General features: G+C 42.3%; 2 protein-coding genes and 1 pseudogene across 2 annotated transcripts; 2 read left to right on the forward strand and 1 right to left on the reverse strand.

The window, feature by feature from the left end:
• Positions 1 to 6,340: 6,340 nt before the first annotated feature.
• LOC127347197 (heat shock 70 kDa protein 17-like) lies at positions 6,341 to 8,250 on the forward strand (annotated as a pseudogene).
• Positions 8,251 to 10,926: 2,676 nt separating this feature from the next.
• Positions 10,927 to 16,851, forward strand: LOC127293951 (uncharacterized). Its single transcript, XM_051323675.2, has 12 exons — positions 10,927 to 11,083; positions 11,546 to 11,622; positions 11,725 to 11,800; positions 11,901 to 11,973; positions 12,065 to 12,116; positions 12,199 to 12,260; positions 12,472 to 12,535; positions 13,495 to 13,567; positions 13,654 to 13,740; positions 14,395 to 14,488; positions 16,256 to 16,381; positions 16,482 to 16,851. Exons 1-11 carry the CDS (start codon positions 10,992 to 10,994, stop codon positions 16,346 to 16,348), a joined length of 843 nt encoding a protein of 280 aa, XP_051179635.1. The 5' UTR covers positions 10,927 to 10,991; the 3' UTR covers positions 16,349 to 16,381; positions 16,482 to 16,851.
• LOC127293952 (tetrapyrrole-binding protein, chloroplastic) lies at positions 16,803 to 17,920 on the reverse strand. The gene has a single exon (XM_051323676.2). The coding sequence runs from the start codon at positions 17,750 to 17,752 to the stop codon at positions 16,952 to 16,954; it is 801 nt and encodes a 266-aa protein (XP_051179636.1). The 5' UTR covers positions 17,753 to 17,920; the 3' UTR covers positions 16,803 to 16,951.
• Positions 17,921 to 25,919: the final 7,999 nt, after the last annotated feature.

Below are 25,919 nucleotides of genomic sequence, written 5' to 3' on the forward strand. Positions count from 1 at the left end.
AAGCATTAACACTCCGTGAATACATGTGATCCTCACATCACTACCATCCCCTCCGGTTGTCCCGATTTCTGTCACTTCGGGGCCATTGGTTCCGGACAGCGACATGTGTATACAACTTGCAGGTAAGACCATAAACAATGAATATCATGATGAAACAATAACATGTTCAGATCTGAGATCATGGCACTCGGGCCCTAGTGACAAGCATTAAGCATAGCAAGTTGCAACAATATCATCAAAGTACCAATTACGGACACTAGGCACTATGCCCTAACAATCTTATGCTATTACATGACCAATCTCATCCAATCCCTACCATCCCCTTCGGCCTACAGCGGGGGAATTACTCACACATGGATGGGGGAAGCATGGCTGGTTGATGGAGAGGCGTCGGTGGTGATGATGGCAATGATCTCCTCCAATTCCCCGTCCCGGCGGAGTGCCAGAACGGAGACTTCTGGCTCCCGATACGGAGTTTCGCGATGTGGCGGCGTTCTGGAGGCTTTCTGGCAACTTCGACTTCTCTCCGTGCGTTTTTAGGTCGAAGGCAATATATAGTCCGAAGGAGGGCGTCGGAGGCCGGCCGAGGGGGCCACACCACAGGGCCGCACGGGCCCCCCCTGGGCCGCGCCGCCTTATGGTGTGGGGCCCTCGGGCCTCCACCTGACTTGTTCTTCTGGCTCCGTCAGTATTCTGGGAAAATAGGGCCTTCTGCATAAATTCCGAGGATTTTCCTGAAAGTTGGATTTCTGCACAAAAACGAGACACCAGAGCAGTTCTGCTGAAAACAGCGTTAGTCCGTGTTAGTTGCATCCAAAATACACAAATTAGAGGCAAAACAATAGCAAAAGTGTTCGGGAAAGTAGATACGTTTTGGACGTATCACATACGAGACCTGATATATCTTATGCCGTGAGTGTGGTGAGCCGCTACATGCATGACCCAAGAAGTGGACATCTAGAGGCAGCTTATAGAATTTTACGCTATCTGAAAGGAAGTCCTGGAAAAGGTCTATGGTTCAAGGCCAATGGGCACTTGAGTGTGGAGGGATATTGTGACGCTGATTGGGCAAGTTGCCTTGATGACAGAAGGTCAACATCAGGCTTTTGTGTCTTCGTAGGAGGAAACTTGGTATCTTGGAGGAGCAAGAAGCAGCATGTGGTCTCAAGATCAAGCTATGACGAGTATAGAGCAATGGCGGTGTGTTTGTGTGAGATGTTATGGATGAAAGGCCTCCTATCAGAATTGAAGCTACTGCGGAGAGGGCCATTGAATCTTTGGTGTGACAACAAGTCAGCAATAAACATTGCTAACAATCCCGTTCAGCATGACCGAACAAAGCATGTGGAAATAGATCGATTCTTCATTAAAGAACGGCTTGACGAAGGAACCTTGAAGTTAAGCCATGTAACCTCTAGAGAACAAATAGCAGATTGTCTAACCAAAGGATTAGGTAGTAAGGAATGTTTGTTGGCATGTAACAAGATGGGAATGATAGATATCCATCGCCCATCTTGAGGGGGAGTGTTGGAATCTAAGATTAGTGTAATAGTACTCTAGTAGAGTCTAGAATGCTCTAGGGGAATTGGAGATTAGTAGTAGTCTCCTAGGAAAGCCTAGAATATTCCAGTAGCGTGCTAGAATCTAAGTTAGTTTATTAGCAAAGTCTAGAGTATTCTAGGGAGTGTTAGTATAGTAGTAGTATCTAGACTATTCTAGTGTATGAGTTAACATGTAAGCCTAAGTTGAGCTATATATATGAGAGGGTGTGGAGGTCAAGTGACCAACCCATCCACAATTTCCCCAAAATCCTACATTGAGTGACAAACGACCAACTCCCATATCTATCTACAGTACTTAAAAGGAGGAACATGTTCTCTATTCTCCCCGCCTCTCACTACGTCAAAATCTTCCTCCTACGCTTCATCGAGCGTTCCTTTTCCGCACGGGCTCAACTGGGCCGAAGCCTAGTGATGACGCGTAAAGCACACGCCCGTTGGGAACCCCAAGTGGAAGGTGTGATGCGTACAGCAGCAAGTTTCCCTTAGTAAGAAACCAAGGTTTATCGAACCAGTAGGAGTCAAGGGCCACGTGAAGGTCGTTGGTGACGGAGTGTAGTGCGGCGCAACACCAGGGATTCCGGCGCCAACGTGGAACCAGCACAACACAATCAAAATACTTTGCCCCAACGTAACAAAGAGGTTGTCAATCTCACCGGCTTGCTTTAAACAAAGGATTAAACGTATGGTGTGGAAAGTGATGTTTGTTTACGAAGAATAGTAGAGAACAATGTTTGCAGTAGATTGTATTCAGATGTAAAAGAATGGACCGGGGTCCACAGTTCACTAGTGGTGTCTCTCCAATAAGAAATAGCATGTTCGGTGAACAAATTACAGTTGGGCAATTGACAAATAGAGAGGGCATAACAATGCACATACATATCATGATGACTACTATGAGATTTAATTGGGCATTACGACAAAGTACATAGACCGCTATCCAGCATGCATCTATGCCTAAAAAGTCCACCTTCGGGTTAGCACCCGCACCCCTTCCAGTATTAAGTTGCAAACAACAGACAATTGCATTAAGTATGGTGCGTAATGTAATCAACACAAATATCCTTAGACAAAGCATCGATGTTTTATCCCTAGTGGCAACAGCACATCCACAACCTTAGAACTTTCTGTCACTGTCCCAGATTCAGTGGAGGCATGAACCCACTATCGAGCATAAATATTCCCTCTTGGAGTTACAAGTATCAACTTGGCCAGAGCCTCTACTAGCAACGGAGAGCATGCAAGATCATAAACAACACATATATGATAGATTGATAATCAACTTGACATAGTATTCCATATTCATCGGATCCCAACAAACACAACATGTAGCATTACAAATAGACGATCTTGATCATGATAGGAAGCTCACAAGATCTAACATGATGGCACAAGAGGAGAAGACAACCATCTAGCTACTGCTATGGACCCATAGTCCAAGGATGAACTACTCACACATCAATCCGGAGGCGATCATGGTGATGAAGAGTCCTCCGGGAGATGATTCCCCTCTCCGGCAGGGTGCGGGAGGTGATCTCCTGAATCCCCCGAGATGGGATTGGCGGCAGCGGCGTCTCTGGAAGGTTTTCCGTATCATGGCTCTCGGTAATAGGGTTTTCGCGACGGAGGGAATAAATAGGCGGAAGGGTAGAGTCGGAGGAGGCACGAGGGGTCCACACCATAGGGCGGCGCGGGCCCCTCCTTGGCCGAGCCGCCTTATGGTCTGGCCACCTCGTGGCCCCACTTCGTATGCTCTTCGGTCTTCTGGAAGCTCCGTGGAAAAATAAGACCATGGGCGTTGATTTCGTCCAATTCCGAGAATATTTCCTTTGTAGGATTTTTGAAACCAAAAACTGCAGAAGACAGCAACTGTCTCTTCGGCATCTTATCAATAGGTTAGTGCCGGAAAATGCATAATAATAATGTAAAGTGTGTATAAAACATGTGAGTATCATCATAAAAGTAGCATGGAACATAAGAAATTATAGATACGTTTGAGACGTATCACCTAGATACCTCGTCGTGATGGAACGTGAACACAACACCCGAAACTCTCGCTCCTGAGCTCGTCATCCTCCTCCCCTGCTCCACGACCCGAGCCACTGTGCTGCACGAGCTTGCCCGTCGGCGTCGCACGTGTCTCCCCAGTGCAGCTGCCTCAATCCTGCACGCCGGTGGCCAGCACGAGCCAGCACGTGAGGCTGCTACGCGAGCCTGCCCATTGCCCAATGTCGCGAGAGTCTCCCGGCGATGTCGCATCATGCAAGTCTCCCCGGCGCCGCCGCCTCGATCATGCACGCCATGGGCCGCCATGAGCCAGAAAGCGAGGCCACCACGCGAGCCTGCCTTTCGCCGTCGTGCGACTCTCCACGGCGCCGCGGATGTTGCGCGAGTCTCCCTGATGTCGCCGCCTCGATCTTGCATGCCATCAGCCCCCACGTGCCTGCACGCGACACCGCCACGCGAGTCTGCCCGCTGCTATGTACCGCAATCCGCTCCGTTGACGAGCTACACCGGCGCTATCGGCTGACGAAGGAGCTTGGACGTGTTCGGCACCCGTGCGTGCTGACGCTCTGAGCTGCTTCTCCTTGGTCTGGAAGAAGGCTCTTCCCCCTTCCACTGTTAGTCAGTATCAAATCCCCATGGCCACCTTGTTTCCACTGCTGCATATGGGACGATTGACATGCTGTACTCCACTGACTAAAATAGAGCAGATAGTTTCAGTTCAAGTTATTCAGTTAGATAAGGTAGTTTTAGCCAAACTCAGAGGTAGCACAGATTGATAAATGGAGCATGGTGGCTCGGCTGATCCCCCATTAGGTTTCACTCTCCTTTGCCTTTGTGAGGATTCCATTTTGTTTCCAGATATTTTCCTTGATCAACGATGTTTCTTTATTCTCTTGCTTCTTATTATCGTGACTAGGTTTACTTTGAATCAACCGAAACTTGCTGATCATGAATATGAAATGGTTGGTCATCTATCCTATTGTGCATTCATTAAATCAGTATAAACTTGTAGTATTAGGATATGGTAAGATTAGTATTTCAGTTTTATTCTGTTCGAGAAAAATGGAGATTTTTATTCTCGTTGGATTTTATATGGAATCTTGTATCTATCTGAAAGCGTATTTGCACATGTACAACGATTATTTACAATAGCTGAAACACGATGGTTTCATTATTTATGGTCAATTCATAGCACTGACCACTTCTTAGTGCCATCCTTTCTTGTGTCTAGGAAGAGCTCACTCTAATATCACAAGGTAGGATGCAAGATCTCATTTTACTAATGGACGATGTTTATTTCTGGAGCTATCATCAAGTTTTCCTAATTGAATCATAGTTCCACGTAGACAACCTTTCAATACATAGAGCAAAATATGACTCTTTGTTTTCAACTTTCCATAATATGCAGATTATCAATCAGTACCCTCCTGTTATGTAGATAATTTAGTTGTCATATGGGTTTTGGGGTATGTGTTCTGAATAGGTTGAGGTTCTGCAATGATTTGTGCCCTAATCAGAAAATTTATATTTGAATAACACAATTCAACATGCTTAATCAATATGACAATTTCTATTCGAATAAAACAATTCTTGTGTTCGTTTGGATGGCTTGAATTATTTTGAACATTAATGTTCCGATGTATATGTTGCAAATGAAAATGCTATAATTTTCTAAAACATCTCAAATCACTGAATATTACATTTCTCTGTTTGTACATGGCAAATATTTTAATCTGGTGCTTTAGCGGCAAATGGTGGTCCATACACCGGATGAGATAAAGAAGTATGAGGATTCAAATCCACTTGGCCTACGAGGTAGTGGCACAGTCTTGAGGCCTTTTCAATTGCATTTGATTAAGTGGCCTTCATTTAGAGATATATCTCTACTACTTAAAAAGAACGAATTACCTCTTTTTCTTCCGGTCGCTGGTGAGGGGATTCCCGTTGGTTTGCATGTTGCAGCATTTTTGAGATTTATTTAGGGCAGATTTCCGTTGTTTTATGGTCTGTTTGGAGGTTTATATTGCTTTGTCATGTAGACCCTTTTATTCACGATCTGAATCGACATGAATAGTAGAATTGAAGGTTTATGAGGACGTGCCTAACCTGAAATCCCACATGATTTGTTTGCACCATATGCATTTTTCCAAGAGGTGCTGATCAATATAAATTATCTACGGATAAGGATGCATAGGAATAACTCATACACACAATTTCTACAGATTACAATGGAGAGTCAAAAGACCGACATACTACTTTTGTCGAATGCATGCAAGAGCACTATAGCTGCCCCATTATATTAGAGGAGAAAGAAATACACTACAAGAATATAAAAGCTATTCATTGCTACATATTTCCTTCTGTTTGTTTCAGATTATATTTCTTTTCTTGGGTGCACACAGTACACTGATCATTATATTAAAAAAGATGTTCTTTTACAAAAAGAATCCTAGAATCCATGAATAGTTTGTGCGTAATATCTATTTGAGGTTTGATGCTCTGATGGTGCTATGCCTGCGAGATATGTGAACAAAAAGAGATGAGTTTTGAGTTTTTACCATGCAAGTTAATTATAGTTTTTTTTATCAAATTACATTTCAATTAGATAAAATCTGATCTTATTATTCTTAGATATTATGTGGTTATTTTTTTCTATGCTCTCTGAGTCATGTTTTGAGTTTTGACACTTATGTTATGATTTTTTTGTCAATATCGAAATAATCTCGCATGCTAATTGCAGAACGGCAAGATGTTACGAAGTACTAAATCTCACGATGTTGCCGTTGTATGTTCGAATTGGTTGGAAGATGAACCACTTTCAAGGGTATGTTAACGTTGTTACATGTATTCTTAGAAATAGGCTTTCGCCCCGCTTTATAAATAAAGCCGCAACGGCCGAACCATATGTATTCACCATATGTTTTGTTTGAGTGCATCAATTTAACCATGTGCATTTTTCAAGCAGGTATGGAAGCCGCAACTTATCTGCACCCATCAAAGCAAATCTACAATTTTCTTAGAGTAGGTGGAATTACTTCTCTCGATAGGGCAGAAGCAGTGATTGAGATGACTGAATGGGTTGAAGTTCCAAAGAAGAACTTGACTCTGGAGAATAATACCACGGATCAGACTGGTAGTGCAAAAGATAGTGCAAAAGATAGTAAGGAGGATTTGAGCTCAGGAAGTGATGCAGATAATTCGAGCAATACGATGATGAAAGTAATGCGCAAGATAATATTACAGAAAAGGTGCTAAAGAAAAGAACCTTCAGGTTTTCACTGAAGGTAAACCATACTCGGTTGGTAAATTGATGCTACTATCGACAGACATGGTGTAATTGTTTTTCACCTATTTGAAAATAGGTTATTGAAATGACGGCTGGTGCTGGATCAATTCTTTCAATAGAGTTGTATGCTGACGCAAAAAGTAGGTTAGAGGTACTTAATAAGAAGAATGCTGAAAGGAGGAAAATTGCCGAATTGAATTTAGCATATACGGGAGCGGTGTTTTGGAACATGGGTGCATATGCTCCCTATATTTCGAAATGCATCTTACATACATTTTAATTTTTTTTTTAAATTGAAACTAAAAGTTCGCACGTACATCTTCACGTGCTACGTGCTCACAAAGTTGTTTCATAAAAAATGAACTTATCATGTGACGTGTGTAAAAAAGATAAAATTTAGTGCTAAAAATAATTCTTTTCACAAGATAAACTTTCTCTTTTTTATATAGACCATACAAAATATTGGTTTTTTCGTGAAACTTGACGAACGCACGTATATTATGGAGATGTACATGTAGAATTTTTTATCCAAATTTTTCGACATTTCGAAATATGATTTTTTGGTAGAAGGATCATACGCACCCGGGAGCCGAATTGAATTTAGCATATACTATATATGAAGGAAAAGGTTGCCTTTTTTTCTCTCGTTGTGTCTAAAGATATTTTTTAGCTTGTTGTGATGTGAACATAGATCTAAGTCATTTTGCAGTTAGCTTGGATGTCAGAAAATCGTATGATGAGTGTTTTTTCTCCATATAAGATATACAAAATCTGTCAATGTTCTGGCATACTGTACTATACATTAAGTCTATGATGATAATCTCCATATCTATATAATTTGGCAAATGCAGATTACTGATAATATACGAATAGCACAATTACTATTGTTTATGTGATGCACCTTATTTGTTTTTTTGAAGTCTCATTTGCTGCCTTGATACATCACAGTTGGAAAAAAACACGGACATGTTGACTGTCTAAACTAAACAGGAGAGGGAATCTTTTGCAGAGAAACTCAGTGAGCTGTTAGTCAAACAATGAATCTTGTTTCATTTGTCTAGGATATGTCCTATGCTGAAGCTCTTGTTGGCAAGTGCATGTGCAAGATTGGTTGTATATGTATGGTGAAGAGGCTCAAGCAAAGGAATTTCAAGAGCGCCTTTATCAGCTTAAGGCCATGGGCAACCCATTTCTTTTCAGGTAATTACTTCTTATCAAGTTACGCTCATATCACTCGGTGACTGAGATTGTTCCTTTCCTGGTTATATATACAGATTGAGTGACTTAAAAGCCCGACCTGCAGCTTGCGGAAGTGCTCGATTGTATCTTACTGAGCTACAAAAGGTATCACGCCGAGACACAATTTTGATTTTTTTAACTATAGTAATCTTTTCTTGACACAATGCACTCGGATAATCCCTTTTCTTATAAGAAGCAAGAAGCTTCACTCTGCACCTAAAAGTATGCTTGTATGAAAAGATAATGCATCTCACCATTTGAGCAGAGAAGCCTAGTGCAATTGCACATTCTTTTGGGAAAGGTTATTATTGGCAGAAGTGTTGTGTAATGAACAGAACCTCTTAGCATGGTTCATCCTCCACCTTGTCACTCACAGACTTAACTTCCTCATGTTGAACAAACGCATATGGTCATTCTTTATGTTTGTGGGTTCTCATTGTGAAAAATCTTAGTCTGGTCATTCTTGAATTCAAAATCCATGGGTTGCACCTGCATATTTTTATTTATCTGCATCATAGCACCCTTCAGTAACACACACAATTGATGAAAATTTTGTTGGATTTTGATAGGATGTCCTTAGAAAATGTATACCCGGTGACAAATACATTGTCTGCAAGTTGACCAATGTTGCAACATGCCCGATACCATGTGCTATTACCATCACTCTTCTTTATAAACGAATCAGCGAGGTGCCATGGGTGCATATTTTCTGTAGATGGGCAACTATGTAGACGCCTCCCAGAACGCCATCATCCTCGAGACTTGGGTGTTGACGTGTTTGTCGTGGCCATCAGAGAGTAGGGAGGTGTGGTGAAGTTCGACATTGGCACCTATATGCGGGCGCAACCAATGGAGATGCAAAGTTGTAGAGCATCTGAAGGAGGCGAAGTATTTAATAGTGGATGCTGATATATAACGTGTGTACGACTGGAGTTGTGGTGCCGATCTCAGTGGCCGTCATAGTCTTCATGGATGCATACAAGATTAAATTGGCCTGAGAACGAGCACACAATAGAGGTAGCAGTTGTCATCGCCTTCATGCCTGCCAGAGGTGCACAGAAGGCAAAGCCGGCTGCAAGTTTGATGCGAGCTACTTGATACATTTGGAGCGATTTCTCTATCCAGATGTTCATTCGAAGGTTTGTAGGTTGATCGTCAATATCAGACAACTAGATTTATTTGTAAAACAAGAAAAAAGTCCACTTTTGGTCCTTGAATTCTAGTGGAAGTTCACTTTTGGTCCTAGAACTTTTGTTTGGTTCAAAACGGCCCTTAAACTCTAAGAATGTTTCACTTTTAATCCTTACCTCGGTTGAGCTAGGCAATTATCTGCCACGGGTGGCAGAAGACTCAAGGCGACGCTGCATGAGCACAGAGGCATGACGATGTTGATAGGCAAAGCAAGCATGCCTTCAAGTGAATTGGGAGAGAGAGAGAGTGTGTGTGATATATCGAGCGAGAGACTGGTTCGGGGACACAAGGGTTTCTATTTTTTCATTAAGATGTTGATTTCGACATCTCAACTAGCTTGGGCTTGGTCTAGTTTAAAAACAATTTGGTTGGTTGATTGTCTCTTCTTTCCATATCAGCGATTTTCTCAATTAAACCAAAAAAGGATGAAAAGTGAACTATTTCGAGAGTTCAAGTCCCGTTCTAACCAAAGATAAATTTTAGGACGAAAAATGAACTTCCTTAAAAATTCAAGGACGATAAGTGGACTTTCTTCGTAAAACAATATAAATATTTTCTATCGGCTGCCAAGTTATACTAAATAATTAATTATGCATAAAATATGTTTTTGCATTGTTTGTATTACTCACGACGTAGATTTTTTCTAAGAGTTGACATGGCTTATAAAAGAGACATTTGGTTCTTTTGGTCTGCAGTTCAAAGTGGGACTCACAACACTTTAGAGGAACATTTGCCATGAAGCAACTCGCTTAGAATATTTGGCATGATAACATTACCCTGCGAAGTAAATAAAAACAATTTTATTTTATATCTACAATTTTTTGAGCATTAAGCGTTTTGCACGTTGTTGAGAAGGCCCTGGCTCAAGATTTGACAATGATGTTTAAGGCCCATAAGAATCCTAATTTCCTATGAATTCCAAATTTACATGTTTGGCACGAGTGGTGTGAAACCATTTGAATATTTATACATCTTACAAAGCACGAGCAACACGAGCATTTAATTATGAATATCAAAGTGTTGTTTAGACTAATCAGAAAAGAAGTATTTTTTCAGTTATACATGTGTTTGCGGCATTCATGTTTTGTGAGACAATAATACATCGAAAAGGAGAGATTCTTGACTTAACAGTTATGAACCATGACACATGTGTGAGACTTACCCCGAAAGAGTATTATCATATTGTATTACATTATAATATCCCTGATTTGTTTTAAATTTTCGTAGTAAGTTATGAATTATGTATGTGCATTGAGGAGAACTGAGTTCTAGCTCAGTGGCAAGGCAAGCGAGTGCGCAGCCAGTCTACCCGGGTTCGAATCCCCATCCGCGGTAATTTCTTAGGAGGGGCGAATAAACCGGGTTATCATCCATCCGCGTCCATCCGCGGGGAGAGTCTCATCCTACCTAACAACGTATAGCCAAGGGAGGGATCATTCCCCGTTGGTGAACGTTTTTATGTGCATTAAGAAATAAAATTTGAAAATCCATGACAAAGCACGGGCATTTGTACTAGTAATAATATAATATAGATTAAAAGGAACCACTTTTGTGAACTTAAAAAAAAAATTCTGACCACAATAGATTGGTCTGGCATTACTGCCCTGGCCACTTTCATCCCTGTCGCTTGCCACTCTGTTTCAGCTTTCAGCGAAACAACTCGACGCACACGCGCGCATCCGTACACCGGCGACGCGGACTCCGACCGGATGGCGAGCCCGCGCCTCCTCTTCCTCCGCAGGATCCTCTACGCCGCCGCCGCCTTCTGCGCCTGTCTCCCCGCCCCCGTCTCCGCCATCCGGTGAGCGAGATCCGTTCCCCGCCTCCCCCCAGTCCAGCGTCGCGTCCTAGAAACGCAAATACTCTCTTCGTCGCTGTTCGGAGCTCTAAATTGTTAATTTTTTCCGTCGGTATCGATTATCCGTGATAGTTCTTTCGTGTTTTCCTTCGGTCTGGCACGATTGGCAGCCTTGCCTGTTGCCGTGCGGCTTAATTTGCAGCACCGTAGATGCCATACAGGTGTACAGCATATACTGTATACGATTTCAGTACTGTCACAAAATTTGACTATACAGGAGAATTCAATAAAATGACAAGCATTGAGCTAAATATAGGGTAACAATTCTTTTCAAATAGTGCTTCATGCCGGGGCAAAGATATCATCAGTGTTTCTCCATTCTAGTGTTAGCACATTCAGCTACTGCCATTCTAGATGTAATTCCACTAAATCTGATGACAGAACCTGATTTTGAGTCCTGTTCAGGAAGGACATTGGTTTGGCTGAACCCATTATGTGCAGAAGAACCGTTCAAGGGCGGCATTTGATATCAGATGATAATGGTACAACACATGGGCCATGGCCTCTCTCTCTGGCCTATCCTGTCTTCTGAACTTATGCTCCCTCATAGCCTTTTCTCCTCTAATAGAACACATTCTTTGTAGGTTATGTATGTTCCGCCCTTTCAGTCGATCCATGGTCTCGCTGCTGCCCAAGAACAGGAGCACGCTTTTCCTGTCAGTGAGTTTCTTACCCTCCGTTGCACAAATATCAGTAAAAGCATCGCATCGTACAAAGCGGGCAACATTGTAAACCTAACACGGTTCATGACACCATCCAGGGGCTGCAACCTTGATTTACAGTGCTGCAACTCTTACGAGTATTGTGTTTCTTGCTGCTTGGATCCTTCTAGGGTAAATTATTACTTGTAATACTTGATTTGACAGAAGAATTTTGAATAAATGACTCATCATTTCCTAAGTCATTTACTCATCCTTGTGACAGACCAACGAAGGAGATGTGCAGAAGTTGAAGGTAGCCAAACCAGTTACTGCTGGTAAGATGCTTGTACTTATTGTTTGGTTTACCTTGAATACTGTAATGTGTCGGAAGAATTTTACAGATTATTATTCTTTTAGGAACGTACACCGATATCTTCGATTTCTGCATGGGAAGATGCCGCCATAGTTCTGCAAGCGTGGTACTTGTTCCTTCTCAGGCTAATATGATTGTTTCAGGACACCTTTAACATGCATATGTGAAATAAGAAACACAGTGGTTCTGTGTATTTTCATCATCACAGTGTCTTATTTCGCTGGGAATCTGTCATGTTACAAATACAGCAACTACAAGTTCAAATTATATGGTAAACAACTCTTTCTTTGAATGTAAGTTGTCCTTTGAATCTTCAGGTCCATGAAAATGCTTATGTGAGTGATTTCCATCACTGCTTCATGATGCAGCAAAATTCATCTGGTAAGCATTATATTCTTGCATCTTGGCTAAATCACCACATTCTCTAGTTATAGCATACATTCTGATCATTTCTGGTACACCTAAGCTATCTTGTTAGTGCTATCTATTATTTCCTCATGAGATTTGAATTCAACCGCCCACTAAATGTCGATAGAAGCCAAGCTCTGCTTGGATCAACTTGTTGCTAAATACTATTAGCCATAAGTAGTCGCTAGCCCGGTTCAGAAAGGCCAGGCCAATTCACTTCGGTTCGTGGGCTTGACTGCATATCAGCAGTCAGCAGTAGCAGTAGCCACACTGAAACCAAATATATGAGGAGATGCTGCAATTGGAAACTGTCACTAATGCTGGTGACGATAACTGTTGTGCAGTACTTCTGGATGTGAAGCTAGCAAATTTCTGAATTTATGTCAGACTCCAAAGATAAAATATTTGGATCCAGACTTAATTTCAAGATCTCAGTTTCAGTTTTAGCTTCTCTAACCATTTATAGAGAAATATTGGGAGTATAATTTTGACATCAACCAAATAACAAGGGGTCACCACATCATGGGTGTAACTGAGCCCATAGAGAGAGAGAGAGAGGGAGATAGATGGAGAGAGGGAGAGAGGGAGAGAGTTCACATTTTATCTGCTTCATTGGATCAGTTCGTTAGCGCCCTATCTGTTAGTTAGATTCAATCAATTAGTTATCTTCTGTTAGAGATTTATATGCCGAGCTTGATGTGGGGTAGGGGGATTTTTTGGAGATTGAAATACATTATGGGAACCTGAGATATCCTGGTATTCGTGTGGAACTCTTATGTTTTTTGACTTCTTGGGTGTGTGGGAGTTAACAAGAATTAGACCTCTGGTAAGTTTCTTTTTAGTTTCAGGCTTAGTCTGTGCTGATCCCACTGCTCACGTTGTGACATTATTGTTTATGCATTAGAAAATGATTGTGTGTAGCTATTTAACAGGGTCAACTGAATCAAACTGTGGATCAAGAGACTGTGGTTCAAGGTTGGCTGGCATTAATGTCCTTTTGGGGAGGTAAGGAACTTCAGTTTAAGTTCTATATCTAGGACTGTGAATGAAACCCATGGGAATTGCTTTATGAAATCATACTTGAAATTCAGGCAGGGGGAATCGTGTAATTCTGTGTGCGGAGCGAAAGGACAATCATGTGTTCCAAGCAAGCTTTCTGAGCTGAACAAATGTGAGATGTAAGTCTATTTAAAACATCTAAACTTTCTATGATTTACATTCTAATTTTTCAATGTAATTTATTGCTGTGTGATGACTGGTCAAGTAGCCAGTTTTATTGCGAGCACTTTAAGGAAATAATGACTTTTTTGCCCAGTTAATTGTTATGTTGAATAGTCTGCACTAGATAGTTCTTTAGATGAAAGTTGACGATGAAAGATATTTCGAACTTGATACAAACAGGTATTCTAAAGTTAACACTAACAGGTATTTTAAAGTTGAGCCAATATTTACACCGGCTTTGGGCCAGCCAGTGCCAAAACTAAAGCACTGAATCATGTTTCAACATAAAATGTAGCATTACAGTGCCTATAAATAATCACCGACAGCAGTATTGTTAACCTGTAGATTCTTAAGAAAATAAATGAATTATTCTGTGCCAAATATGAGACTTTGCTTTTACCAGTTTGATTTAGGTTCTGTCAGTAACTTAGTTTATGAATCAGAGTTATTTGGCCTTGCTTATCATTATTTTTCCAGGATTTCCAAATATCCGTACGCTTGCTTATGGGTCTTATTTGATATGTACTTATGTTGACCTTTTTGCCTGATTAATTATCAATTTAAGAAAAATAATGAAAAATCGCTTGCTCATGTTTTATCGTTGAAACCAGTTTGCAGAAATATATGAGATGCAAAAGTGGTTGCTTTCCCAGTCTTGGACCTGACCAACCTGCTGAAGTTGTAGATGAAGCTCCAAGAAATTTGGTACGACTAGTACATATTTATGTTATTTGACCACATGAACACTGTTAAGAGGCTCTTCTGAAAAAAAAAAGTTTCATTACTCAGTTTTTATGCAAATACAATATTTTTTGTGTATAGTTCTTGCCATATCCCGACTAGAAAGTGTCCGTAGCTGTTCTAACCATTCCTTAAAATAGTCATTGGACATGTTAATTCAATATATTTATCTCCACAATGTTATTTCTCGGCCATCTCCATGGAAGATATGCTGGAATTGACTTGTATGCGTGTAAATTAAGAAGGCTGATATTAGCTACTCACCATTATACTATTAACAATTCTGTGCTGAGAATTAGCCCTATTATCATTTTCCCTGAGGCATTTTGATCTCAGCTAAGTGGAAGACTGATCTAAGCAAAAGGAATCAAGCATTAGCAGTTTAGTGCAATACACATGAGTTCCTGACTTACAATCTCATAGTTGTATCTTGCTATGGCTGCAGATACACTGTTTTTTTTTTTGATGATCAAAATCATGGTTATCTACAAACCTTAATCTATTTATGGGGGTAAACACACATGGGCCACACTCACAAACTCATCTTTCTCTAGACCTGTTGGTGTTCAGATTTCAGAGGGAACCAACACATCTAGTGCCATGACCTGCAAAATAAACATACAATAACACTCAAACAGCAACACTCGCCTGCATCCATCTGTGAGCCTAAAATGAGTGGAAAACATGCGTTGTTGCCTTTGAGAAATTTCTGCCAAATGATCTGTGTTGAACTAACTAAATTTAGATTCCTAGTCATCGATTTGAAGTTTCCTGAACTATTAGGCATTTGAAGGCATACTCAACATTTCGGTGATGGCCTAGATATGATGATTGTGTTGACCCTAGAGAAATGCAGTGTTCATTTTGGTTGCATAGAAACATCAAGAGCTGAACCGATGAGGCCATACCTCGCCTACGATATATGTACACAAGTTGACCTGGTTGGGTGTTCATCCAACCTTCCATTGCCCAGAAATCGGTCAGCGGAGAAGATTTTGCTGGCTTCAGTGGGTACCAAGAATTATTCTCTCAATCTCGAAGCTCTATCAGTTCAGTGTGAGAACTTTCGCCAACCTGTCACATGCATTGGTTGGTAAATATCAGGAAACCAGGGATAGGACACTTGCCCTTATCTACCAGTAATCAGGGCCTAATCGATGTTTGTGGTTGGAGAGGCTATTATGCTTTAGTTTGTGTCTTTTGACAATCAATTCCTTAATCTTTATGGAGTACATGGTGTGGTGTCCCTTGCCTAAGAAAGTAACATCTAAGTAAAACAGAACAATCTCTAATTGAAAGGAAACTAATTCATCTCTATTTTCCTAACTATTTCTGTCTCTTTCAACTTCCTAAATAAGATCATTATCTCTTAATTTGATCGGGTGAGATTGGGACTGGCTGTACTATCCTGCGCCATTGACATAACGCCGATGACCTAAACATTTAGGTAAAGCTGGTTCTGCCACATGGTGTAATCAGTTTTGAGTATTGAATCTTGGCCAGGGACCAGGGGAAAATATCTTTACCCTTGGTTTTCAATTATTCAGCTTTTTTTTTTCAAAAAGTATAATGTAGTGAACCAGTCATACCTATTTCAATAGATTCCCAGAGCTGATGCTTTGCATTACTCTGTGTGTTTGTTTGGGAGGACAGTGTGTACTGGACATGACTAAGAGTTTTGGCGAATATACTTTATACATGGAACTAATTTTTGTCTGGCTGTTGTTTCAGAATCCAGGAGCATGCTTGTACATGCAGATGGATGAGCGCCTAACGTGTGATGGCTCACATCAACATACTCGAAGGCTCTGTCCTTGTGCATGAAATGGGAAAAAAATAGCGGCAGTCAAAAGAAAGGTAATTTTCTCTCAGATGACTCATCAGGTTTTGGAGACTCATATAATTTCGACTATATCGCCAAAATTGTTCTTGCTCACATCAATCAGCCACTTTCCAGGAAACAAGTGGATATGATCCGCTGGAAACTGATGGTTCTCTGTTATGGACAACCCTTTTCTACCTGGTGGTTTCCTCAAAATGAAACGGCCATTTCTGCACTGAGCTTTCCAATGGCGTATCATGGAGAAAAGCGAATATTAGCTTCCCATGGCATTTGCATGCATCAGTAGTGCCATTGCTCCACCTCCATCTGCATGCCATCCATCACAGGAAGCATAGCATCCGTGCTTTCGCCATATTTATATTTTAGCTTTGTCCAGTGTAGGCTGTTTATCCTTTGCATGTGTGGACGCAAGGATAAGTGTGCAGAGCAAACAGCTTCTCAAACATTTATCTTTATAATATATCTGGTCACAAATTTCCATGCATGTTTAGTACAAAACAACCAAAACGAACTACAGAAACATGACTTCTTAAATCAACTGCACCATGACAGAATCACAAACATCCATGCGCTTTGCATGCTCCTTAAAAGGAGTAGTCAGGCTTGAAGTCTGTCATAATCTTTGGCCTCACCCTCACTTTGCTATCATCCTTATTCTGACCAGCGTTGCTGCCTGTGTCATTGTTCTCCTCTTCTGCTGCTTCCTCTTCTGGGCAGTCAAAGGCAGGGTGAGTGAATATGTTCTCCATGAGCCGTGTCCCTCTGAGGGCATTGGTGAGGGGCAGATGGCCCTCTGGCGTGTCATCGTTCAGCTCCCATATGAACTCATCAGGGAAGGCCCTGTAGTTGAACTGCTCCACTTCACTGTCCAGCTTCTTCATCCAGCCAATCTTAATGAACAAGCGGGTGTAGTCGCGCACGGACTTCTCCCAAATCCGCCGCTGCACGCTGTACCCGAACTTGCCATTGCTGTGCTCCATCCAGAGCGTGTCGATGGCACGGAGGTCCTCCACAGAGATGAACTGGACCTCCGAGAAGAAAACATACCCTCGACGACGCGCAGGCTCGCCCGCGAGGTAGATGAGGAGCGCGCGGGTGGTCTCGTCGGCCTGGCGGTAATCTCCCTCCGCGAGCTGCTGGCCTAGGAGCTCCAGGGAGGGGGTAGGAGGCGAGGTTGTCGTGGCCGCGGAGGCGACCGGAGTTGGAGCTGCAGTGGATGCTGTGGTCACCGAGGAGGAGCTGCTGGTGAAGAGCTTGAAGGAAATGCTGGTGCTGGCGTTGGTGGTGAGCCTGAGAGCTGCAGTAGGGGAGCCGTCATGGACTGTGCTGTTGAGGAAAGAATGGTGGTGCTGAAGAAGGAAGGATTGGAGAGAAGCGTTTGCCATGGCAGGCAAAGAGGGGGCTGAGGATGAACGGGAGAGGGGAGGAAAGGGAGGGAAACGATGATAAAGGAGTGGATGGGGTTTTGTGGGAGGATTGTACTTGGTGGTGGTGGTGTGGAGACTTGAGGCTGTGCTGTCTGTCAGCCTGTGTGCCCTTCGTGTTGTGAAAAATTCTGGTTGTGGTTTTGTAAGGGTACATCTTCGAGAGAATACAAAGGAGCCCTGTGATTGGTGGGTTCTGGGTGAGGTGAGGATACTGGCTATGGCAGGAGACTCAGGGGAGGGAGGTGGTTAGGCTGAGTATGTAGAACATTCTTTTTATATTCTACTCTCTATTTTGGTCTTCCAGAAGAAGCTGAAACTAAACTTATTATTTGTGGTTGTATCCAATTTTCAGTTCAGCGGCTCAGTTCTCTCTTTGTTTGCATGAACTAAGAGAAAGTACTCTCAACAAGTACGAATGGGATTGGACAGCACAACCAAACCTTTTCATGCTATTTTGATGTAATTAGCATTATTTGCACCCGATGCAACATATTTGTAAAAAGATATTGATTTTTTTAAATACGGTATATTTTCTTGAAAAATGCATCCACATGTAATTCCTTCTCGTTTTACTCTACTCTCACCGATCCATAAAGAAGTATCAGAATTTTACTAAAAATGTAGTAACAATTTAAACTAGAACTCTGTCATTTTTTCTTGGATCGCAGGGAGTAGCTTTTATTGTTTCGTGTTGATGAAATCTGTAACGTGTTGACGAGCCCGACTGATACTAACCAAAAAGGTCATCCTCTTCGACTTTGTTTTTGGGTCTGTGGACATGGTGCACGTGAATACCTGCATAGAAATGGGCGAGATTGATGCTCTGGACGGCAGTCCCGACGTATGCTGTTTTGTTCGTCGTGGCGCGGGCTATTTAAATAACTGAGAGATTTTGCTCACTGTTTTGAATAGCAATTTTCCTTCCCGAGTCATGTAAAAAGTAAGAGACAAATAGGGCACCTTAATAGTGAACGTCTGCTATTAAAATCCTAGTATTACTTTTTTTTTTTTGCATATGAGGGTATATGCTTATATTTTTACACCATGTTTTTCATGTGTAACGTTGCAAGTATGGCTCGCTCTACTGCTTGTAGTCTTTTCTAGGTGGTCAAAACACTATTTGTATTTTTATTATTTTTGATCTTTGTGGTAGTCGATAATCATTAATAGATCGGTGGTTTTTCCAAAAAAATACTTCTATAATAAATAATCATAAGTTTTTGTATGGACAATGTTGAACTGGCGGGACAGGAAAATTCTCGTTGATGACACAATTTGGGAAATTACAATTTTACATTTTGAGGCCAGGTTAGGGACTTTCTTTGAGGTGTCTACTTAGCATCTCATTGGTTTTTCATTTGCCTCATTTATTTCTGGATCGTAATATCTTCGTTTGTTGGGGCAAAGTGTGTACTCATCACATATACTTCCTCCATCCAAAAATAATTATCTCAACCTTTTCTAAATACGAATGTATCTATGACTAAAATGCGTATAGATACATCAAAAGTGACACACTTATCTTTTAACGGAGGTAGTAGGATTTAGTGTGCTAAGAACATCTCCTTTCCCCTAGTGTAGTAAGGTGTACCCCTCAGGTATTTCTCTCCACCTGCTTTCTCAAAGATCTTTTGCCATATCCCTCATCATATATATGTAGTGGCTGTATGGATCATTTTGATGCAGAGGCCGGGATCTCAACCTTATTTTTGAGAAAATATCCCTTACCATGGATGGAGCCTTCAACATATGAACACCTAAAAAAAATTGGAGTTCGATGCAGTCCAATTTCGGACCTTGGGCAACTAAATGGTCGGACCGCACCACTATATATGTTGCATCTCGGGTAAGTTCTCAATGAATACATCTCTATTTATGCGCCCAACCAACTACCACACATACTAACAGACTCCAATAAAATGCGACAAACGTCTCTAGATAAGGTAAAAGTAGTCATAATGTCACAACAAGACGTAAAAAAGGATTAAACTCGTCAACACATACAACTATGGACCCATACATAGTTGACCTTCACTCACCCGCACTGCTGCCTTCACAACCCCCTTATTATATAATATGTGTAGAGAGGAAAATTGTTATATTTTTTCAAGAGAGACCAATAGGGTGTGGTAAATGTATTTCTCGTGGGTCGCCAGAAAACAGAGTAGATAGTATCATCTAAAAAAATGAGTAGTTCCTGCTATTTTTTGTGAAAAAAATGATTTACAATGCTAACTGAAATGTTCAAACCTGAACATCTCTTGAGTTTTCTCAAAGCGTATAACGTGATAGACATCTAGAAGGCTTGGAGATATGAGAATGGCAGACATCAAGAAACAATCGCGTGCAGTGGCTCCAGTAGTGACATCAGTCTGCATAGGTCGCACTCCACTTGGTGACTCTGGTGACTAGCAAGTAGGATCCTGTGGCCCTGTGTATTTTTCCACCCTTAGAGCATCTCTAGTGGATGGTCTAAATTTGGGCGTGTATATGTTCATATAGACAATGGTCTAAAGAGATTTCTCTTTAGACTTTCTTAGTTTTCCAGCGGCTAGTCTATATGGAGGACTTGTATATTCTCTCTCCTATATTTTATTAATATCTTATAACTACCATTCAACCGCTATCGATGCAAAATTCAGTTAACTTATGTCATGCAAAATTCAGATAGCTCTCTCGGCACACTAGAATGTTTTTTTGTCTAGCTCTTTATACCGTAGAAACAGTGTGTACAACCATAAAAAAAAGTAAGCAAAGAGCAAGGCTTGGTCCACGAGCGGTGATAGACATGAAACAGATATATCTGGATAGATAGCTAGCTGTAGTCAGCACAAGTCAGAAAGAAAATTCAGTTAGCACAAGCCGCCTCCAGGTGCGGCACCAACGCACTGCCTGGCAAAATGGAGCGCCGGTGGCCGCATCTGGCGCCTACCAAGGTGCCAGGGTTGAGCAACCCCTCGCCCCGACCAATTTCTCTCTTTCACCTCACAAATTCTGCCGGGAAAGAAGGCGCGGCTGGAGCCGGCGAGTGGAGCGACGGCGACATCGCGGGAGAGGCGCGTCCACCGCGACTCCAACGGTTCCAGATGGGGGCGGGAGCGAGCGCTTGGGAAGCAGCCCGCGTTTGGACGATCGTGGCACCATGGTGCAGATATGGACGACGCGTAGCAGTTTTGGAGGACGCCTAAATTTTAGACAACGCGATAGATCAGACGCTGGGAACACTTTTTTGCCTCACGATCGTCTAAATTCGTTTAAACCCTTTTAACGAGCCACTAGAGATGCTCTTAGAATTCAGCTGTTACTTTCTCTTCTCAAAGTTCAAAATACAATCCAACAATTAAAAAGCACACGCGGCTGGAATCACGGGAATTATGATTCGAGGCATGCTAATTTAGTTGTGCCGTTTACAGTTTACTGTCCTAGACAGTATTTTTTTTTAGATGCACCAAAGAAGGAATATTCAAATGAAAAAATGCAAGGTTATCCTTCAGAAGACAAAGGCAATGACCATGTTTGACTGGCTCAACGGTTTGAAAAAGGTCCAAAATGTATGGTGGCGCTATATCTGGACCATCTTAACTAATATATACCTTGTACGTCCTTGATGTCTCTCTCACTATGAGTCTGTGGCCGCCAATTACTGCCAGGTATGCATATCTAGATCGAAAAGGGAAAAGCTAATATTTCTCAATTTGGAACTTGAAATTTTGATTACCTGTGAACTTTTACTAATAATTCCATCGTGACCTCTGAATCTCGATCTCTATGGTCTCACAAAAGAGAGAAGATATTCATAGGTGCATCAAGATTCGTGCTAGCCTTTTTTTCCCTCTCACGCCATACAATTTTTGAACTTAAAACTGTGCAGTTCATTGAAATATTTGATATGAAATGTAGGAAAAAATTCTCGGGATGTTTTGTTTGAGATTTTAAATAATATAAAAATTAAATTAATCCAAAAAACTTGGAACTATTGTTCCTACATTCTAATTGCAAATCCATAAGAACATAACCGAATAACCAAATTCACTACAATAATCTTGAAGCTAAGCCACAAACACAACAGGGAAAGAGACTGATTCCTGTGACAGAGTATGTGACTCATCCAATGCTGCTAGTGCTACTATTAAGTTTAGAACATACATAGATGTGGGGGGGGGGGGGGGTGTGGAAACATGGGAGATGTAAGCGGGAAAAAGGTGCCGCCGGAGACTACGAAGAAGGAGGTGTTGGGGGCCGGTTGCGTACTTACCGTTTTGCCGTCCAAAAATGACCGTGCCAGCATTACTTAGCATGTGACGGATTTCTAGCCTTGCACATCAGTTTGAAACTTTGAGGTGCTAGTCGGGTGCAGCTCAACAATCAGCAAGGTCAATGTTCTCCCAAATTCCGATGGAGGTTACCTTGTATGCATCGGAGTCAGCGGTTCACGAAAAAGGCGGATTTGACTTTTAGCCAGAGGTTATCTTGAAATTTGATTTCAACTAATCTCAAAACACGAACTAATAAAAAAGATGGGCGTAACATGGATTAGCAATATGTGCATCTTACTACTCTATTTTATACTATTCACTATGACTAACTTTCACTGGTAGAAAAACAGGCTTCCGTCCTGCCCCATAAGTCACGAAGCTATAGGAACCGCGACTAATGGGACCTTTAGTCGCGGTTCGGGAGGCGAACCGCGACCAAAGGCCTGGGCCCAGGGCGCTCGGTGGCCAGCTGGTGCACGTGGGGGGCTTTAGTCGCGGTTGGCCAGGCCAACCGCGACTAAATGCGAAGGCCTTTAGTCGCGGTTGGCCGAGCCAACCGGGACTAAAGCCCCTCCCTATATATACCCATCCAGCAGCCAACACTTAGCCATTTGGAGCCATTCTCTTCACAAACTTCACAAGTGGGTGTTAGGTTTGCTTTTGGTTCCTCTTATGCACATAAGGTGTTTGATGAAATGCCCCAAGAGCATGAAACAAACATGATATGAAGTGTTGGAGCCACACTTGAGCTTTCTCATTTATTTTTTCCTCCTCGATCGCGGTTAGCAACTTGAACCTTTGATGTGTCATTGATAAAATATGCATGTGTGTAGTTCATTGTTTAATTTATATTGTTTGTAGCTAGTTAGTTTAACAAATGCATGATGGTTAATTATATATTTTATATTATAATAATGCAGATGAATTGGCAATGGATGTACGGTAACCGACTCTCCGGCGAGTTCAGTACGGGTTTGAAAGATTTCCTCGTAGTGGCTAATGCGAACAAGCAGGGGGGTTTTGTTATCTGTCCATGTGTTAACTGTAAGAATCAGAAGGGTTACTCTTCCTCAAGAGATGTTCACATGCACCTGCTTCGCCACGGTTTCATGCCAAGCTATAATTGTTGGACCAAGCATGGAGAAAGAGGGGTTATAATGGAAGAAGATGAAGAAGGGGATGATTTCATCGATGAAAGCTATCTTGCTCATTTCGGTGATACTTTCATGGAGGATGCTGAAGGTGAAGGGGAAGGTGAAGGGGAAGGTGAAGAAGAGGCACGTGATGATCCCGTTGATGATCTTGGTCGGACCATTGCTGATGCACGGAGACGCTGCGAAACTGAAAAGGAGAGGGAGAATTTGGATCGCATGTTAGAGGATCACAGGAAGGCGCCTGTACTCGGATGCGATGATGGTCTGAAAAAGCTGGGCTGCACACTGGATTTGCTGAAATGGAAGGCACGAGCAGGTGTAGCTGACTCGGCATTTGAAAACTTGCTGAAAATGTTGAAGAATATGTTTCCAAAGAATAACGAGTTGCCCGCCAGCACGTACGAAGCAAAGAAGGTTGTCCGCCCTCTAGGTTTAGAGGTTACGAAGATACATGCATGCATCAACGATCGCATCCTCTACCGCGGTGAATACGAGAATTTGAATGAATGCCCGGTATGCACCGCATTGCGTTATAAGATCAGAGGCGATGACCCTGGTGACGATGTTGAGGGCCGAAACCCGGGAAGAGGGTTCCCGCCAAGGTGATGTGGTATGCTCCTATAATACCACGGTTGAAACGTCTGTTCGGGAACAAAGAGCATGCCAAGTTGTTGCGATGGCACAAAGAGGACCGTAAGTCGGACGGGGAGTTGAGACACCCCGCAGATGGAACGCAATGGAGAAAGATCGACGAGAGAGTTCAAAGATTTTGCAGGCGACGCAAGGAACATAAGATTTGGTCTAAGTATGGATGGCATGAATCCTTTTGGCGAGCGAGCTCCAGCCATAGTACCTGGCCCGTGACTCTATGCATCTACAACCTTCCTCCTTGGTTGTGCATGAAGCGGAAGTTCATTATGATGCCAGTGCTCATCCAAGGTCCGAAGCAACCCGGCAACGACATCGATGTGTACCTAAGGCCATTAGTTGATGAACTTTTACAGCTGTGGGGCAGACCTGGTGTCCGTGTGTGGGATGAGCACAAAGAAGAGGAATTTGACCTACGAGCGTTGCTTTTCGTAACCATCAACGATTGGCCTGCTCTTAGTAACCTTTCGGGACTGTCAAATAAGGGATACAATGCATGCACGCACCGCTTACATGCGGCGAAAGTGTACATTTGCCAAATTGTAAGAAGAACGTGTACCTTGGGCATCGTCGATTTCTTCCGAAAGGTCATCCAAGAAGAAAGAAAGGCAAGCATTACAACGGCAAGGCAGATCACCGGCCGAAGCTGCGGAACACACCGGTGCTGAGGTATTTGATATGGTCAAGGATTTGAAAGTCATCTTTGGAAAGGGTCTGGCGGACAATCAGTTCCGAAGGGAGCTGACGGGCACGCAGCCATGTGGAAGAAGAAATCTATATTATGGGAGCTAGAATATTGGAAAGTCCTAGAAGTCCGCTCTGCAATCGACGTGATGCACGTTACGAAGAATATTTGCGTGAACATCCTAAGCTTCTTGGGCGTGTATGGGAAGTCAAATGATACAAAGGAAGCACGGCAGGACCAGCAAAGTTTGAAAGACCCCGATGACCGGCATCCGGAACGGTTTCAAGGTCGTTCCAGCTACGCTCTGACCAAAGAAGAGAAGGTCATCTTTTTTGAATGCCTGAGCAGTATGAAGGTCCCGTCAGGATTCTCGTCCAATATAAAGGGAATAATAAACATGGCGGAGAAAAAGTTCCAAAACCTGAAGTCTCACGACTGCCACGTGATTATGACGCAATTGCTTCCGATTGCTTTGAGGGGGCTCCTGCCGGAAAATATTCGAGTAGCCATTGTGAAGCTATGTGCATTCCTCAATGCAATCTCTCAGAAGGTAATCAATCCAGAAGTTCTACCACGGTTACAGAACGATGTGATCCAATGTCTTGTCAGTTTCGAGTTGGTGTTCCCGCCATCCTTCTTCAATATTATGACGCACCTCCTGGTTCACCTAGTCGATGAGATTTCCATTCTCGGTCCTGTATTTCTACACAATATGTTCCCCTTCGAGAGGTTCATGGGAATATTAAAGAAATATATTCGTAACCGTGCTAGGCCAGAAGGAAGCATCGCCAAGGGCTATGGAAATGAGGAGGTAATTGAGTTTTGTGTTAACTTTGTTCCTGACCTTAAGCCGATTGGTCTTCCTCGATCGCGGCACGAGGGGAGACTAAGTGAAAAAGGCACGATCGGAAGGAAATCAACGATATGTATGGACGGCCATTCTCTGACTGAAACACACCACACAGTTCTGACCAATTCCAGCTTGGTGGCTCCGTACTTTGAGAAACACAAGAATATTTTACGCTCGGACAAACCTGGGAAGCCTGAATCCTGGATTAGGAAGGCCCACATGGAGACTTTCGGCAGTTGGTTGAGAAAATATTTAATGAATGACGATCATGTTGTAGATCAGCTGTACATGTTGGCCAAGACACCATCTTCGACTATAACGACTTTCCAAGGGTACGAGATAAATGTGAATACATTTTACACGATCGCCCAAGATAAAAAGAGCACCAACCAAAACAGTGGTGTCCGCTTTGATGCAGCAACCGAGAATGGGCAAAAGGTCACATATTATGGTTACATAGAGGAGATATGGGAACTTGACTATGGACCCTCCTTTAGGGTCCCTTTGTTCCGGTGCAAATGGTTCAAGCTAA

The sequence above is a fragment of the Lolium perenne genome, chromosome 4 (assembly GCF_019359855.2).
Source record: "Lolium perenne isolate Kyuss_39 chromosome 4, Kyuss_2.0, whole genome shotgun sequence".
Taxonomy (NCBI): Eukaryota; Viridiplantae; Streptophyta; class Magnoliopsida; order Poales; family Poaceae; genus Lolium; species Lolium perenne.

What these genes read in the sequence shown, in the direction of transcription:
- LOC127293951 (XM_051323675.2), top strand. Translation starts at nt 10,992, where the DNA reads ATGGCGAGCCCGCGCCTCCTCTTCCTCCGCAGGATCCTCTACGCCGCC. An exon ending in TTTGATATCAGATGATAATG is followed by an intron (nt 11,623 to 11,724) that starts GTACAACACATG and finishes CATTCTTTGTAG; the next exon opens with GTTATGTATGTTCCGCCCTT. An exon ending in ATTAATGTCCTTTTGGGGAG is followed by an intron (nt 13,568 to 13,653) that starts GTAAGGAACTTC and finishes CTTGAAATTCAG; the next exon opens with GCAGGGGGAATCGTGTAATT.
- LOC127293952 (XM_051323676.2), bottom strand. Translation starts at nt 17,752, where the DNA reads ATGGCAAACGCTTCTCTCCAATCCTTCCTTCTTCAGCACCACCATTCT.